Genomic DNA, 12,202 nt, shown 5'->3' with positions numbered 1-12,202 from the left:
AACCGATGTCGACCCGCGCAAGGTCCCAACTCTGAGACAGCTAATTCCTACAATGGGCTTTGATGGCTTCCACACGCATATGCACTTGCAAGGCAGCCTGCGCGGCCAGAGTGGACCACAGTTCTAGATTATACAATCCATTATCCATGGCAAAGGAAAACTTGACGCATGGCAACTAGTCGTGCCTCCCACCCAGGCTCCGCAGATACATCATCTCCTCTATCTACATGTACGTTCTTAGGGTTGGGTGCGGGTGGGTGGTCTTAAAGCGGCGCGGCCTGTCGAGGCTGGGCGAGGCTGGGCAAGGCTGTGTGCGTCGCCACGTGAGCTTGGAGGAGATTTTACTCTGTTCTTCTATTCGCTAGCCCCCGTATCCAAGCAATGGTAGCTGCCAACGCTTGCTGGACATTTGTATTCTGTACTCGGTACGATGCATTGAGCCATTAATTTGGCTTGTTCCCTGTGTTCAACCATGGACGTCTCTCGAGGCCTCTCGATGGCTACAACACGACTCTGTCGACTTACGACATCCTCATTTCTCGCTCCCTTCGTAACACGCGCATCGACGCCGTGCATAGCAGCCGCTGCTCGATGCTTCTCTTCCGCCCCGACCCTATTCGCAGCAGGTGGTTCCCGACCTCTGTCAGACAAAGAAAAGGCTGCGAGGGAGAAGATCAAGAGAAGAAGGAAGAAGCACCGAGCCTATAAGCAATATAACCTCAAGGATATGGAGCAGTTCACGTTGTGCGAAGCAATGAGGTACCTCGAAACAACACGTCTAAGAATCATTCAAGTATAGCTAATTGCGTTCGCAGGTACATCAAAGCCTTCGAAGTCGGGCGCGAGCCCGACTCGCCTAAATATGATATCCACATCAAACTGCGCACCAAAAAGGACGGCCCCGTGGTTCGCAATTCGATCCGCCTCCCCTACCCGGTCAAGACGGACATAAAAGTCGCGGTAATCTGTCCGCCGAATTCCACGGCAGCCCAACGAGCACGCGAAGCCGGTGCCCATCTGATTGGTGAAGAGGAGCTCTTTGAACGAATCAAGGCTGGGAAAATCGACTTTGACCGATGCATCGCTGTCCCCGAATCCTTGCAGAAGATGAATAAAGAGGGAATTCCTAGAATATTGGGTCCAAGGGGCCTGATGCCGAGTGTCAAGATGGGCTCAGTCGTGACGAATCCAGGGCCTGCTGTGAGGAATATGATGGGCGGAAGTACGTACAGAGAAAGGCAGGGTGTAGTGCGGATGGCAGTGGGGAGACTGAGCTTTACACCGGAGCAGCTGAGGGATAATGTGAAGGCGTATGTTAACGCGGTGAAGAAGGACTCGGCTGCGCTGAGCGACCAGATTGTCAAGGAGATCTATGAGGTTGTTTTGAGCTCCACGAATTCTCCTGGCTTTTCTTTGACTGGGGACTTCTACAAACCGGCGCCGGGAGCTGCTACTCCTCAGCAACTGGCGGTGATTTGAAAGGACTTTCTGGTTCTTCGACTTGTATTATTCAACCTGTCTGGGGTATATCTCGCTCAGCCACGGCGTACAGGTGTCAAAAAAAAAAATGGAAATAGAGATGTTCTCTTGGTGGCAAGGGCCTGTCGGAACAACAATCAATCTTCAATTGCCCCACGTATTTGCAACAATTGTTGCTTGTTCTTGACCTCGGTTTGCTGTTTGATGGTCATTTCGAGGTCGGTCAGTAAGACTTCCTGGATCTTGCGCATTCGCCCTTCTTGGGCCAAGAGGAAAGGATGCTGCGGACTGTGCTTGCTCGCCAGATGTTTCAAGATGAGAAATTCTTCAGTCCTTCGCCTCAGTCTTGGAGGGACCCCAGTAACCTCGTCCGAGTTGTACTCCTCGTCGCTTTCGTTGGTGGCCGTCTCTTCGATCCATTCGTCGCTCCACGCCTCACCACCGCCATCTTTGAGTTGGCCTTTGCTCTTGGTCGCGGATGCCGTAGGTGTTGAGATTTTGAGCTTCTCTTCCAGCAGATCTAAACGCTCGGCAACTTCGAGTAATGCCTGCCCAACGCTCGTTTCTTGCCTCAGAGCTCTTTTCTGTCTTAATAGTTCCGCGACCTCGTTCCTTCTTGCGTCGACTTTGTCTCTAACTGCTTTGATATCTCTTTCAAACCCCAACAGCCCCAGTCGGATATCCTCGATCTTCTCTTCGCCCCCATACAGCGTGCTTCCTAGTTCCAGGAAATCCTGATAGTTGTCATTGACGAGGTCGACGAGCTCCTTGTTGAGAGTCTGACTCAATTCGCGCAGCTCGGCCTGCAGGTCTTCAAGAGTCTGGAAACGATTCGACAGACTGGATAAAAAGGCTGTGGCGTCAAAGTCGGGGGCGAGGAACGCAGATCGCTCCAATGGTTTGGGGAAGGGAAGGGAGGCATCACTGTCGTCGACGTCTGAGCCCGAGTCAGACCCGCCAAACTGATGGAGTCGTTAGTCTTGGTCCAGATTTGGGCGTGGGAGGTACGCACATAGAAGCGACTGCTCATGGTGACTCTCTTAGGATCCTAGGCGGGATCCTGTTCCAAATTTCACTTGTTGCCATTCTTCGTTCAAGAGTCTGTCATACTTCGCGGTCTTTTAAGCATGGGGACTCCAGCATGAAGGACCTCAAACAAAGCGTGACTGGGAATTGTCGGTAGTATTTGCTCCTACAGTCGCCGTCTGTCTTTCAGTGTGCCACTTCCACACATGAATGGGGACGTCGATGTACTGCGGAGTGGGAGGGGACAAGGGCCTGCATCGGACATAAGGACAAATATCCGGATTTAATGCTGCAGTAGCACAAATGAAGAGACGACGTTCTCGAGGTTTCTCTCTTTGTGTTAGGTAGAGAACCAACCACGGTGTCACACGGACGTATCTCTCTGCTCCGTACATGTTGACAAGATTTACACGATGGATCTAGCTGCACGAGGCGCCGCAGCGGTCGAATCTAAAGACTTTCCTCTTGCTGTGTCCCTCTACACCCAGGCGCTGATCGACCATCCGTCCTCCCCCGACTACTTCATCCAGCGATCACTCGCATTTGCGCGTCTCTCACCCCCCCGCTATGACCTCGCTCTCAAAGACGCAGAGTATGCAGTCCTCTTCGCACAGAAGCGTGCAAAGAGAGAGAAGATCCAGGCGGCACAACAGCGACGAGTTGTGGCTCTTCACGGACTGGGACGTTACGCAGATGCCAAAGCGGTTCTGCAGCCGATGGAAAAATGGAGATCCAGCAAGCCCGCGAAGATGGAAGGTGACATGTGGCTGGCCAAGATCGAAGCAAAGTTGAAGAACGCGCCCGAGTCGGAGAGAGCGTCGTCTGTGACGGAATATCCAAAGATCGACCTGCCAAATGACGCGCAAATGAAGGCGTGGCTCAAAGCACTACTGAGGCCAGATGGGTCATATAAATTTGACGAAGGCAAAGTCGTCGAGATGGCTACTCCCGACACAGCTGCGGGTACCACTGGTGTAAACAAGACAAGCAGTGATGAGACCATGACAGGCTCAACTCCGTCCAGCAACATGCCGACATCAGCTCCATCTAAGATCCGACACGAATGGTACCAATCTCCTCAAACAGTCACTCTGACACTCTACGCAAAGAATGTCCCCAAAGACGCCTGTGAGATCGACATCCAAGAAGACTCTGTATCCATCTCCTTCCCTCACCCTTCTAACCCGTCCTCCACGTTCACATTCACCCTCGACCCGCTTTTCGCACTTATCGATCCGTCCCAAAGCAAATCTGCCGTCCTCTCCACAAAGATCGAGTTGACACTGAAGAAGGCGCAAGCTGGTCGGAAGTGGCATGACTTGGAAGGTGCTGCGCCACTCATGGCACCATTGTCAAAACCAAACGATGAGAAAGAGGACCAGGATCCCAGGGCCGCTACGTTGGCCCCTTTGACCGATTCTTCCTCACCACGTATGACTGTGCCCCAATCAGGCGTAGTCAAAGATATTCCCCCATCGTACCCAACCTCCTCCCGCACCGGCCCAAAGAACTGGGACAAACTTGCCAACGACCTCCACGTGCAAAGCAAATCCAAAGCTAAGATTAAGTCTAAAGACAAGAGTAAGTCAACCTCTGACGATGCTTCCAAAGAAAGCCAGTCCAGTCCCCTCGGTTCCGATGTAGACGAGGGCGGCGGCGAAGAAGACTCGGACTTCGACACCGGCGACCCTGTCGATGGGTTCTTCAAAAAGCTCTACGCCTCAGCGGACGATGACACGCGTCGGGCGATGCAGAAGAGCTTCTACGAGAGTCAAGGGACCGCGTTGAGCACGAACTGGAAGGAAGTCGGGTCGAAGAAGATCGATCCGGTCAAGAGTTCCCAGGACTGAGAATATCGCGGAGTGTGGGTGGTGGTGAGATGTGCGATTGTCCGGTCCTACACAGGGAGAGGCAGTGGGATGAAAGAAGAGATGAATTGTGTTTCCACGCGTAGGAATCATGAGATGGTGTGAAGAAAGTTGAGCAGAGACGCTGGCGGCGTGCGGAGGAAAAGTAGCTGGGGAAAAACATGGCAATCGACCTACATGCTGAATGAATGAAACCAACGAATGAATTGAATCAATGAATCAATGACTCAATGAATCAATGCGCGTATCAGGACCAACAGAACAGAAACAGCACCGGCAACACACACCCAAAAAAAGGGGGGCGGGGAGGGGGGAGAGAAAGAGATTGAGAACGAGAAGGCCGGAATGAGCATTCGGAATGCCTGACAGGAGCCCTTGACAGAGGAGTAAGCCGCAGTCCATTCCATTGCTAGTTCTGTATACCGCGATGCAGTGTAAATGCAATGTAAATGCATATGCAATGGGGTGCGCAAGTTCAAAACGGGAAAGGGGGAAAGGGGGAAAGGGGGAAAAGGGGAAAGGGAAAGGAGATGGGAAAAGAACAGGAATGGCAAGGAAAGGAAAGTGAGGCACCTGTCCATCTACCTATTCATCATCTAATTGTAATATTCATTTCATCTCGTTCCGTTCTTGGTCCTCGATCAATTTCCTTCCTCCTTCCTCCGTCTCCTTCTCCTTGTCCCTGGGGATGATCAAGAACTTACACGCCCGGCCTGGTCCTTGTATCCCATCCATCCCCTTTCGTACGTAGAACATCTATCATCCATCTTATCCCGACAGTCATCAGTCGTCTATATAAGACCAAGGACCAATCATCCCGATTGATATCTAGATCCCAGCTAGCATCCAGCAAGGGATTCCGATACCTGCGTTTCAATATCCACCCACCCCTTTGGAGACGCGTCCCCTTTTATGCCCCGTTCCGCCCTGCCCCCTTCGGCGCCCTTCTGCGCCCTTGCTTTCCTACTTGATTTGGGCACCTGGATCACAACCCCATTCCTCAAAGGCTGGTTCTAAGAATAGGCGATAGAAACGAATGAATGAAGAAAGGAATGAATGGACGGACGGACGGATGGATAGATAGATGAGTGATGAGTGAATGTGCCTCCGATGTTTTGGAGATACAAATTCCTTTCTGTTCCCTTCCAGTCCATTTGACGTGTCTTGATAAACTCACTGTCACATTTGTCGTGGCGGCGGCACCAGATCGCGGATTCGGATTAGGCACATACGCGGTGCTCGTACTCCCTTTGGTCACCACCGATGGGGTCCGGTCGGACCCGTAGCTGCTCGCCGAGTAGATGCTCGCGGGATTGGTGCTATGTTCGCGCCTCCAGACTCTATGATGTTGGTATTGCTGCAGGGGCAATTGAGTCTGGCTCGAGCCCAGGCTGTGCACGTGATGCTGGTGGTGATGTCGAGGAGGGTGGTGGTACTGACCATAGCGGATGGGGCTGGGCCGGCGGAGATTCGATCGCGGCGGGGCGGTTGATGTTGAGGCTGACCTTGAACGGGTTGCAGTGCTAGTGCCAGTGGTTGTGCTGCCTTGCGACCTTGCCATGGAAGGTGTTGTTGAGTGGCCTGGTGCACGGGCTGGTAATGCAGGGGCTGCTGGAGGCGCTGGAGGGTGGGTTGAAGGAGGTGGTGGCGGGGGTACACGGGGCATTGGCGTCGCCGCTTTTCTCGGCGATACTGTTTCCACCGTAGTCTTCTTTGCACGCTTTGTCGATGCGGATAGCGTAGACGATGGCGGGCCAGAGGATTCGCGCTTCGGTGGGGACGTCCTCGCCACGACACTTGACGTGCTGAGGCTTCCAGTCTGGGCAGCAAGTAAATCCGAAGATGACTTTGAATGTACCATTGACAGCGTCAAAACCGAACCCGTGCTCAATGCTCGAATGGTAGGATCTGCACTCAGAGGCGTGTGGTGCAGAGCTGGGGACCAGGTCGGAGGCGGAGCTATGGGAAGCGGTGGTACATCGGGTACAGCGGTATTTTCAGATGCCGATATTGTTGCAGGATCTCGGCGCAGGTCTCCCCTTTCCGGATTGCTATTTGCTCGACTGCGCGAGCCTCGGGGTGTTGGTAGATGGGTCGACTGTCTGGGCCCGAACGAAGACGAGGACTGCGAAGAACATAGAGACGAATTTCGGTCATCCCAGTCCAAGCACTGACCTTCAGAGACCGACCGGAGGGTACTCGAGTATCGGCTGCTCTGAGCAAAGGTATAGGGGTGGTACCTCGGTCGCTGGTCATGGCAGGAGTATTTGTGTGGATAGATGGCCTTTTGAGAGGACAAGCTGTTGCGTCGCTGTAGCCATTGCTCGTGCTCGAGCCTGTTTGGGCGGCGGTCGGGGACGAGGAAGAGATTTTTGTTTTTCTCAACCGAGAAAGCAGAACAGCTGCTGGAGGCGGAAAGCGCTGGGCCGTGGGATTTGGGAGCTTTGCGAGATAGACAGGTACAGTAACAATTCAAAAGGCTCGCTCCGCGGCGAGGGGGCTGTTGTTGGTCCAAGAACAAGAGGGAGGCCATGAAGATGCTAATGGGGGTCGTAGACAGGTCAGTGATCTTCATTTGCAAGGCTCCCGTAGATACACCGGAGTCCAACTTACGCCATCAGAACCGTTAAGGCCACCAGAGCACGATGGAGCCGGCAAGAGAGACCGTATCTCCAGTTCTGCTCCTCTAAATCATTCTGCCATTCCTCTAAAGGCCTTTTCAGACACGTGGGCGCTCGAAGCGCGACGAGGAGATTGACGCATCCCAGGATCATCCACAAAAACACCAGGACTTGGACGCAGGTCGTACAGGCCCTCTCCAACTTTGGTGGTGCTGTTGAGGGTGATATAGTCTGAAAGGCCCTAGTTCTTTGGCGGACGATGAAGTAACCCCGGATCCCCACGATGAAAATGGTAGGCAAAGACTAGGTAAGCGTTAGGAGCTTTGATGGATAATGATGTGGGCGGCATTGATTTGGCCTGCCCCAGACTCACAAAAGCAATTGAGAGGTCAACTCCCGAAGATGTTGTCGGGCTAACAGCTCCTTTGGCTCTCAGAAAGACGGCCATGCATAGTATGCTGTAGGCAAGTGTCAGGATGACGCAGACATTGATGATCCTGTTTGCCATCGCGGTGGTATTGCTTTGGCCGACCATGCTGGTGGGCTGTTGGGAAGAAAGCATAATGCTGCGCCGTCAAGTTGGGAAAGAGAATAGCCATCTTGAAGTCTCGAGAGCTCCAGAGGGGACCGTGAAAAATTCATTTTTGCCATTTGCAAGAATGCTCGCAGTGGAGGGCAGGCAAGGGCGAGAATCGAGATGAATGTGGTCGGAAGGGGGAGTCGGTGGCAGCGAAGGGCCGTGCAGTCAAGGAACAAGTCCTGGTGGCCCCTTCTGGTCTATTTCTTTGTCCAAATCCCCTGAACTCCTCCCGCAGGAATTTGCCCTACCATTCCATTCCTATTTCCAACAAAGGAAGAACCAAAGGGGGTATCACAGAGTGCAATCCAACCATCAACTCATTTCCAATCCGACATCGTCGTCCATCAAGTCCTCTTCATCAACAGCATTATCCTCACTTTCCTCGTCAAGCCCACCTTCCAATAGAGCTCTGGCGTACTTCGTGTCCACCTTGTAAAGGCCATGTATCTCCGACACAACGATTCTGATGTCGCCCGAGTGTTGCAAAGCCTTCAATCGACACAATTCTCGACCGGCCAAAAACCACACCCAGATGCGGAAAGAAGTTCCTTTTGAGCAGACAACTTTATGCAGACAAGCTGCTTTAAGGAGGTCCCAGTCAGAGAGCGGGCGGTCCTTTTCTGCCTCGAATCGACGACCTATCTCATGATCAAGTCGCTTAGGTTTGATGGCTCGGAATTTTTCGTAGACAGTTTGTACAGCAAGACCGAAATCCTTCGAATCCCCCCAGTCCTTGACTTCGTTCCATGTTGATTCAAAGCCGGCTCGGTTAGCGGAGGACAATTTGCTCCATTGCTCCTTTACTTCGGTGATGTGGTCAAGCAGACCTTGCTCGCCTTCCAGCAAGTCGGCGAGTATCTCCAAGTCTGTAGCACCTGGCGAGGCTGTCGTTGTCCCGTAAGCACCCCCTTCAAATCGATGCCGACTGGCTCGCTTCTTCATTTTGTCCTCTTCTACTAGTGAGCACCAGTAAAGCCAAGGGCGACTTAGGTCTCTGTCGTAGTTGAGGACCTTTTCGTCCTGTCCTAACTTCACAAACTCTCGCAATACTTGCTCTTTGAGAGTCTCGGCAACGTCGAACTTGAGAAAGTCCATCACGTTTAAGTAAGGGCCCGGAGAAATTTTCCTTGGGGCAGTCTCATTTTTGTAGGCGGGTTTTGGCAAGCTGTCTAAACCACTCGCGTTTTTGCGGACTTTATACCAGACATCCTCGGGAAGGTCCCAGCCCTGCTTATTACTGTCAACTAGAAAGCCCGCAAGCGCTGCTAGTTGCACGGCACCAGGGTGCAATAGTCTATCGCCGTGTCGTCTTTGGCCAAGGGCATAAACGAGTCTTTCGTGCTCCGATGTGCACGTACCAAGCAGGTTGGGCCGAGCATTGAATGCAATACATCTGCGGAAATAGTCGTTGAAAGCTTGATCAGGAGAAAGTCTTCCATTGAATATCCCAGACACTGGTTTCGAGCGCTGAATCATACCACAATCGATCTGATTTGGCAGAAGTGGCATATTCGTGTTACGAAAAGGTCGAACAATCTTCGGATCCCAGACGCAAGTCACAACATCACCTAAAGCCCTCGCAAAATCGTGTCAGCACTTCGGTATCTTGAGAAAAAGAGAAGAACGAATGGTGAAGTTTGCGGAAATGTAATTGTATGTAAACCAGAAACCTACCATCGTAGTCGCCGCCAGATAATAAAGACGCCAGAGGAATATCACCCCGCTGAGGGAACAAGATGACGTTCTTATAGTGACGGAGCTCATGTTTATAGACAGACCTACATTTCTGCATATCGGATGCTAGAAGCGCTGGGTTCCGAGCCACGAGAAATTCAAGGTCTTCAAGCGTGTTTTCTCTGATCCCAGTAACGGGATGCGTAACCGGGTTCGAAGAACCGAGATAGACTTCACCGGGTGCAAGCACCCCCAACGGGTCCGGCGCACAGAAAACTGATGTAGAATGTGGTATCAAAATCCGCATTTTATCCACATAGTTTGTCATCCAATGACTGAGCAGAATATAAGCATTGTCGATAAGCACTCTGCATGTCTGCGGATGAAAGCCGGATTCGAGAAGAAGTTTGATTTGTTCTTTGCGGTCGGAAGGAAATGAGCCCAGCACTTTGTTGGCCTCGAGACGTGACGAACGGGCGTGCTCTTGCATCCAGAGTCGAAGGTGTCTCGGATCTTTCATTGCTTCTGTGAGAGTGTTGGTGAACGATTGCACATCCGATTGTAATGCTTCTTGAAGAACTGAGCGCGGAACCCCCCCGTTTTCGAGGACATTGATAAGTTGTATGTTCAAGCGTGCTGGCTTACATTCGCTTGCAAACTTCAATACCTCAAACGTGCGTAAAGTCGCATCCGAATCTGCATCGACACGGTCGAGAGGGTGTGGCTTTATTTTGAGCTGTGACTCTGAAACCTCGATCCAGTAGTTCCTTTCACTGACATTGGGATTTTGGTTTTGATAATCCACTAGCCATAGACCTTTTCCGCCGGAAATGCGCCCTTGGACAGCAGAGGGTGGCTCTCCTTCGCCGCCGCATGCTGCCCAAATAGCTTTGGCGAGTGGGTGGGATATCAATGCACATCCGTCATTCATTACTTTGCGTCCAGTACCGTCGTCAGGCTCATCACCAAGTTCGTCAGGCCTCTTCAGAAACTCATGTCGTTTTAGCTCTACCGTTGGAGTCGTCCTCGAAAATCCAAGGCTCCATCTAGAGAATAGTCTCAGATCCGTCGAATTTGTGTTGGCATCAAGAGGCATATGCCATTGCATTAGATCTTGCCGCATAATATTGCGGTGTTGACCCTGGCCCTTGAGAATTGGTATGTTGAGTTTCAAGAAAGGTCGTGGAATTATGTCAAATCCGCTCTCTGCAAACAGGATGATCCTTGAACGTTGCGACCGCGCCTTGTTAGCGCGTCCTTTAGCATTCTCCTTTTCGACGAAGCATATTCGCCAGCGCCTACCTGCAATAAAATGCGAATTCGTCGCGAGGAATTCAACGACCTCGTCGTACGACGGCGGATCCTTGTTTTTGTGTTGTCTTGATTTGTCGGAAAGCTTTGGCGGTGTGAAGGAGGGACCGGAGAGCGTAAGGAATCTGTCAGCACCAAATTTTCTCTCGAAGCGGCATGACTGCTCAAGCTGAATGGGGTTGAGTTGAAGTTGAAGCAATCCCTGGGAGGGATCATCGTTCCAATCCAAGGCGGCGGTGAAGTGGGCGACCTTGTTTGTCTTGTCATCCATGTAAATTCCTTGTCGCACCATCCAATCCGGGAGCCCAGACTTCTCAGGCAGCGTGCGCAAGCCTTTTGCACGGCAAAGTTCCTTAATCGTGCCCCATACTTCCTCTAAAGTGACGGATTTCCTGTGAATCTCTTCGAGTCTCTGGTAAAGCTCAATTGGTTTCAGATCTAGAAGAGGTGCAAGTCGATGTAATTCCCAACAGTACCAGAAGGGTACATGTGGCGGGAGCAATGCATGTACCGTAAAAGTGTCGTCTAAATTATGATCAGCTTGCTCGGGCAGGCTTGGAACCTTGCTTAGTTCATTAAACGAGGTAGAGAATTGCTCGTCACTAAATATTTCGTTGTAATCTTGAGTTGGAAAAAGGTCCTGGGAGTCTTCGGCATGGGAACTGATCATGGACGTATTATTTGACATTGCTCCTTCGTTCTCTTCGCCGACGCCCGAGAAGACGGAGGTCGCCGCGGTAGATACTACAGTATCAAAGCTGATCGGATCAGGGGCTTGGAGAGGACGGGGTGGCGGTACGTGCTGAAATTGTTGGAACTCGGACAGCGTTTGCTGTCGCTTACATCGCTGCAGTGAAAGGTGAGCAGAAGGAAACTCAAATCTAGATGTTTGACTGACCCCATTGGACGTGCCCAATGTTCTCTTTGAGGTCGCAGGGTGCTTCTGCTGCGGCTCATCTGGTTCGTTCTTTAGAGATTCGGGTTTCGAGAGCTTGCGGGGCGGCGTAGAGAGCTCTTCCCTTCGGGGCGCTGTCTCTGTTACTGGAGATGTTGGAGCTGTGGCAAACGATGCCGTCAAGGTAGAAGCTGGTTCGTTCGAAAACGCATCCGACAATCGCGCCAGCTCATAGTTTTCCTTCTTCTCCTTCAATATCTTGTACAAAAGTTGGAGAAGTTCCCGCCGCTGGGGGTCGCTAAGGCGGACTAAGCCTATCTTCCGGGCGACCAGGCTCTTGGTTACAGGCAACACAGGCAGGGTTCCCGGTTCCTGGGAGGGTTTGAAGACCCATTGAGAGTGAATATGCCTTGCACTCTGTTCGAAGTCGGGGAGGGCCGTTTTGGTATCGTCGGTTTTAAAGCAGAGGAATCTGATCAACTTCGAGCATTTGCCAGCCAGGCGATCAGTTTCATCAGCTTGGTCGCCTTCAATACCATGGGGTCTTGGGAGCCCGAGATCCCACTGTGCATTGAGATGGTCGATAGCCCGGTCTATGTTGTTGCTGATTTCCTTGGGCGTGGGAGGCATGGCGACCCTGACATCAAGGAGACAATTCAGCGCGAAGTTGTTGATCGCACTTCAGCTCCTGAGCAGTTGCCTTTTGGACGGAGGGGCTGGCAACTCTTTGATAAACAGATAAGGGACT

At 51.9% G+C, this 12,202-nt stretch overlaps 5 protein-coding genes across 5 annotated transcripts; 2 read left to right on the top strand and 3 right to left on the bottom strand.

The window, feature by feature from the left end:
• Nucleotides 1–472: 472 nt before the first annotated feature.
• Nucleotides 473–1,479, top strand: Z519_07594 (ribosomal protein L1; the record flags this gene model as incomplete). Its single annotated transcript, XM_016765326.1, has 2 exons — nucleotides 473–759; nucleotides 816–1,479. The coding sequence occupies 2 exons, from the start codon at nucleotides 473–475 to the stop codon at nucleotides 1,477–1,479; spliced, it is 951 nt and encodes a 316-aa protein (XP_016618295.1).
• A 137-nt stretch (nucleotides 1,480–1,616) lies between these two features.
• Nucleotides 1,617–2,509, bottom strand: Z519_07593 (uncharacterized protein; the record flags this gene model as incomplete). The annotated part of the gene is made up of 2 exons (XM_016765325.1): nucleotides 1,617–2,441; nucleotides 2,492–2,509. The coding sequence occupies 2 exons, from the start codon at nucleotides 2,507–2,509 to the stop codon at nucleotides 1,617–1,619; spliced, it is 843 nt and encodes a 280-aa protein (XP_016618294.1).
• A 409-nt stretch (nucleotides 2,510–2,918) lies between these two features.
• On the top strand, nucleotides 2,919–4,355 carry Z519_07592 (uncharacterized protein; the record flags this gene model as incomplete). Its single annotated transcript, XM_016765324.1, has 1 exon — nucleotides 2,919–4,355. One exon carries the CDS (start codon nucleotides 2,919–2,921, stop codon nucleotides 4,353–4,355), a length of 1,437 nt encoding a protein of 478 aa, XP_016618293.1.
• A 1,541-nt stretch (nucleotides 4,356–5,896) lies between these two features.
• On the bottom strand, nucleotides 5,897–7,529 carry Z519_07591 (uncharacterized protein; the record flags this gene model as incomplete). Its single annotated transcript, XM_016765323.1, has 4 exons — nucleotides 5,897–6,192; nucleotides 6,255–6,913; nucleotides 6,987–7,297; nucleotides 7,368–7,529. 4 exons carry the CDS (start codon nucleotides 7,527–7,529, stop codon nucleotides 5,897–5,899), a joined length of 1,428 nt encoding a protein of 475 aa, XP_016618292.1.
• Nucleotides 7,530–7,886: 357 nt separating this feature from the next.
• Z519_07590 (uncharacterized protein) lies at nucleotides 7,887–12,084 on the bottom strand (the record flags this gene model as incomplete). Its single annotated transcript, XM_016765322.1, has 2 exons — nucleotides 7,887–9,142; nucleotides 9,249–12,084. 2 exons carry the CDS (start codon nucleotides 12,082–12,084, stop codon nucleotides 7,887–7,889), a joined length of 4,092 nt encoding a protein of 1,363 aa, XP_016618291.1.
• Nucleotides 12,085–12,202: the final 118 nt, after the last annotated feature.

The sequence above is a fragment of the Cladophialophora bantiana genome, assembly GCF_000835475.1.
Source record: "Cladophialophora bantiana CBS 173.52 unplaced genomic scaffold supercont1.11, whole genome shotgun sequence".
Taxonomy (NCBI): domain Eukaryota; kingdom Fungi; phylum Ascomycota; class Eurotiomycetes; order Chaetothyriales; family Herpotrichiellaceae; genus Cladophialophora; species Cladophialophora bantiana.
The sequence above is the reverse complement of the archived record's forward strand: the minus strand, read 5'-3'. Positions and strand labels throughout refer to the sequence as shown.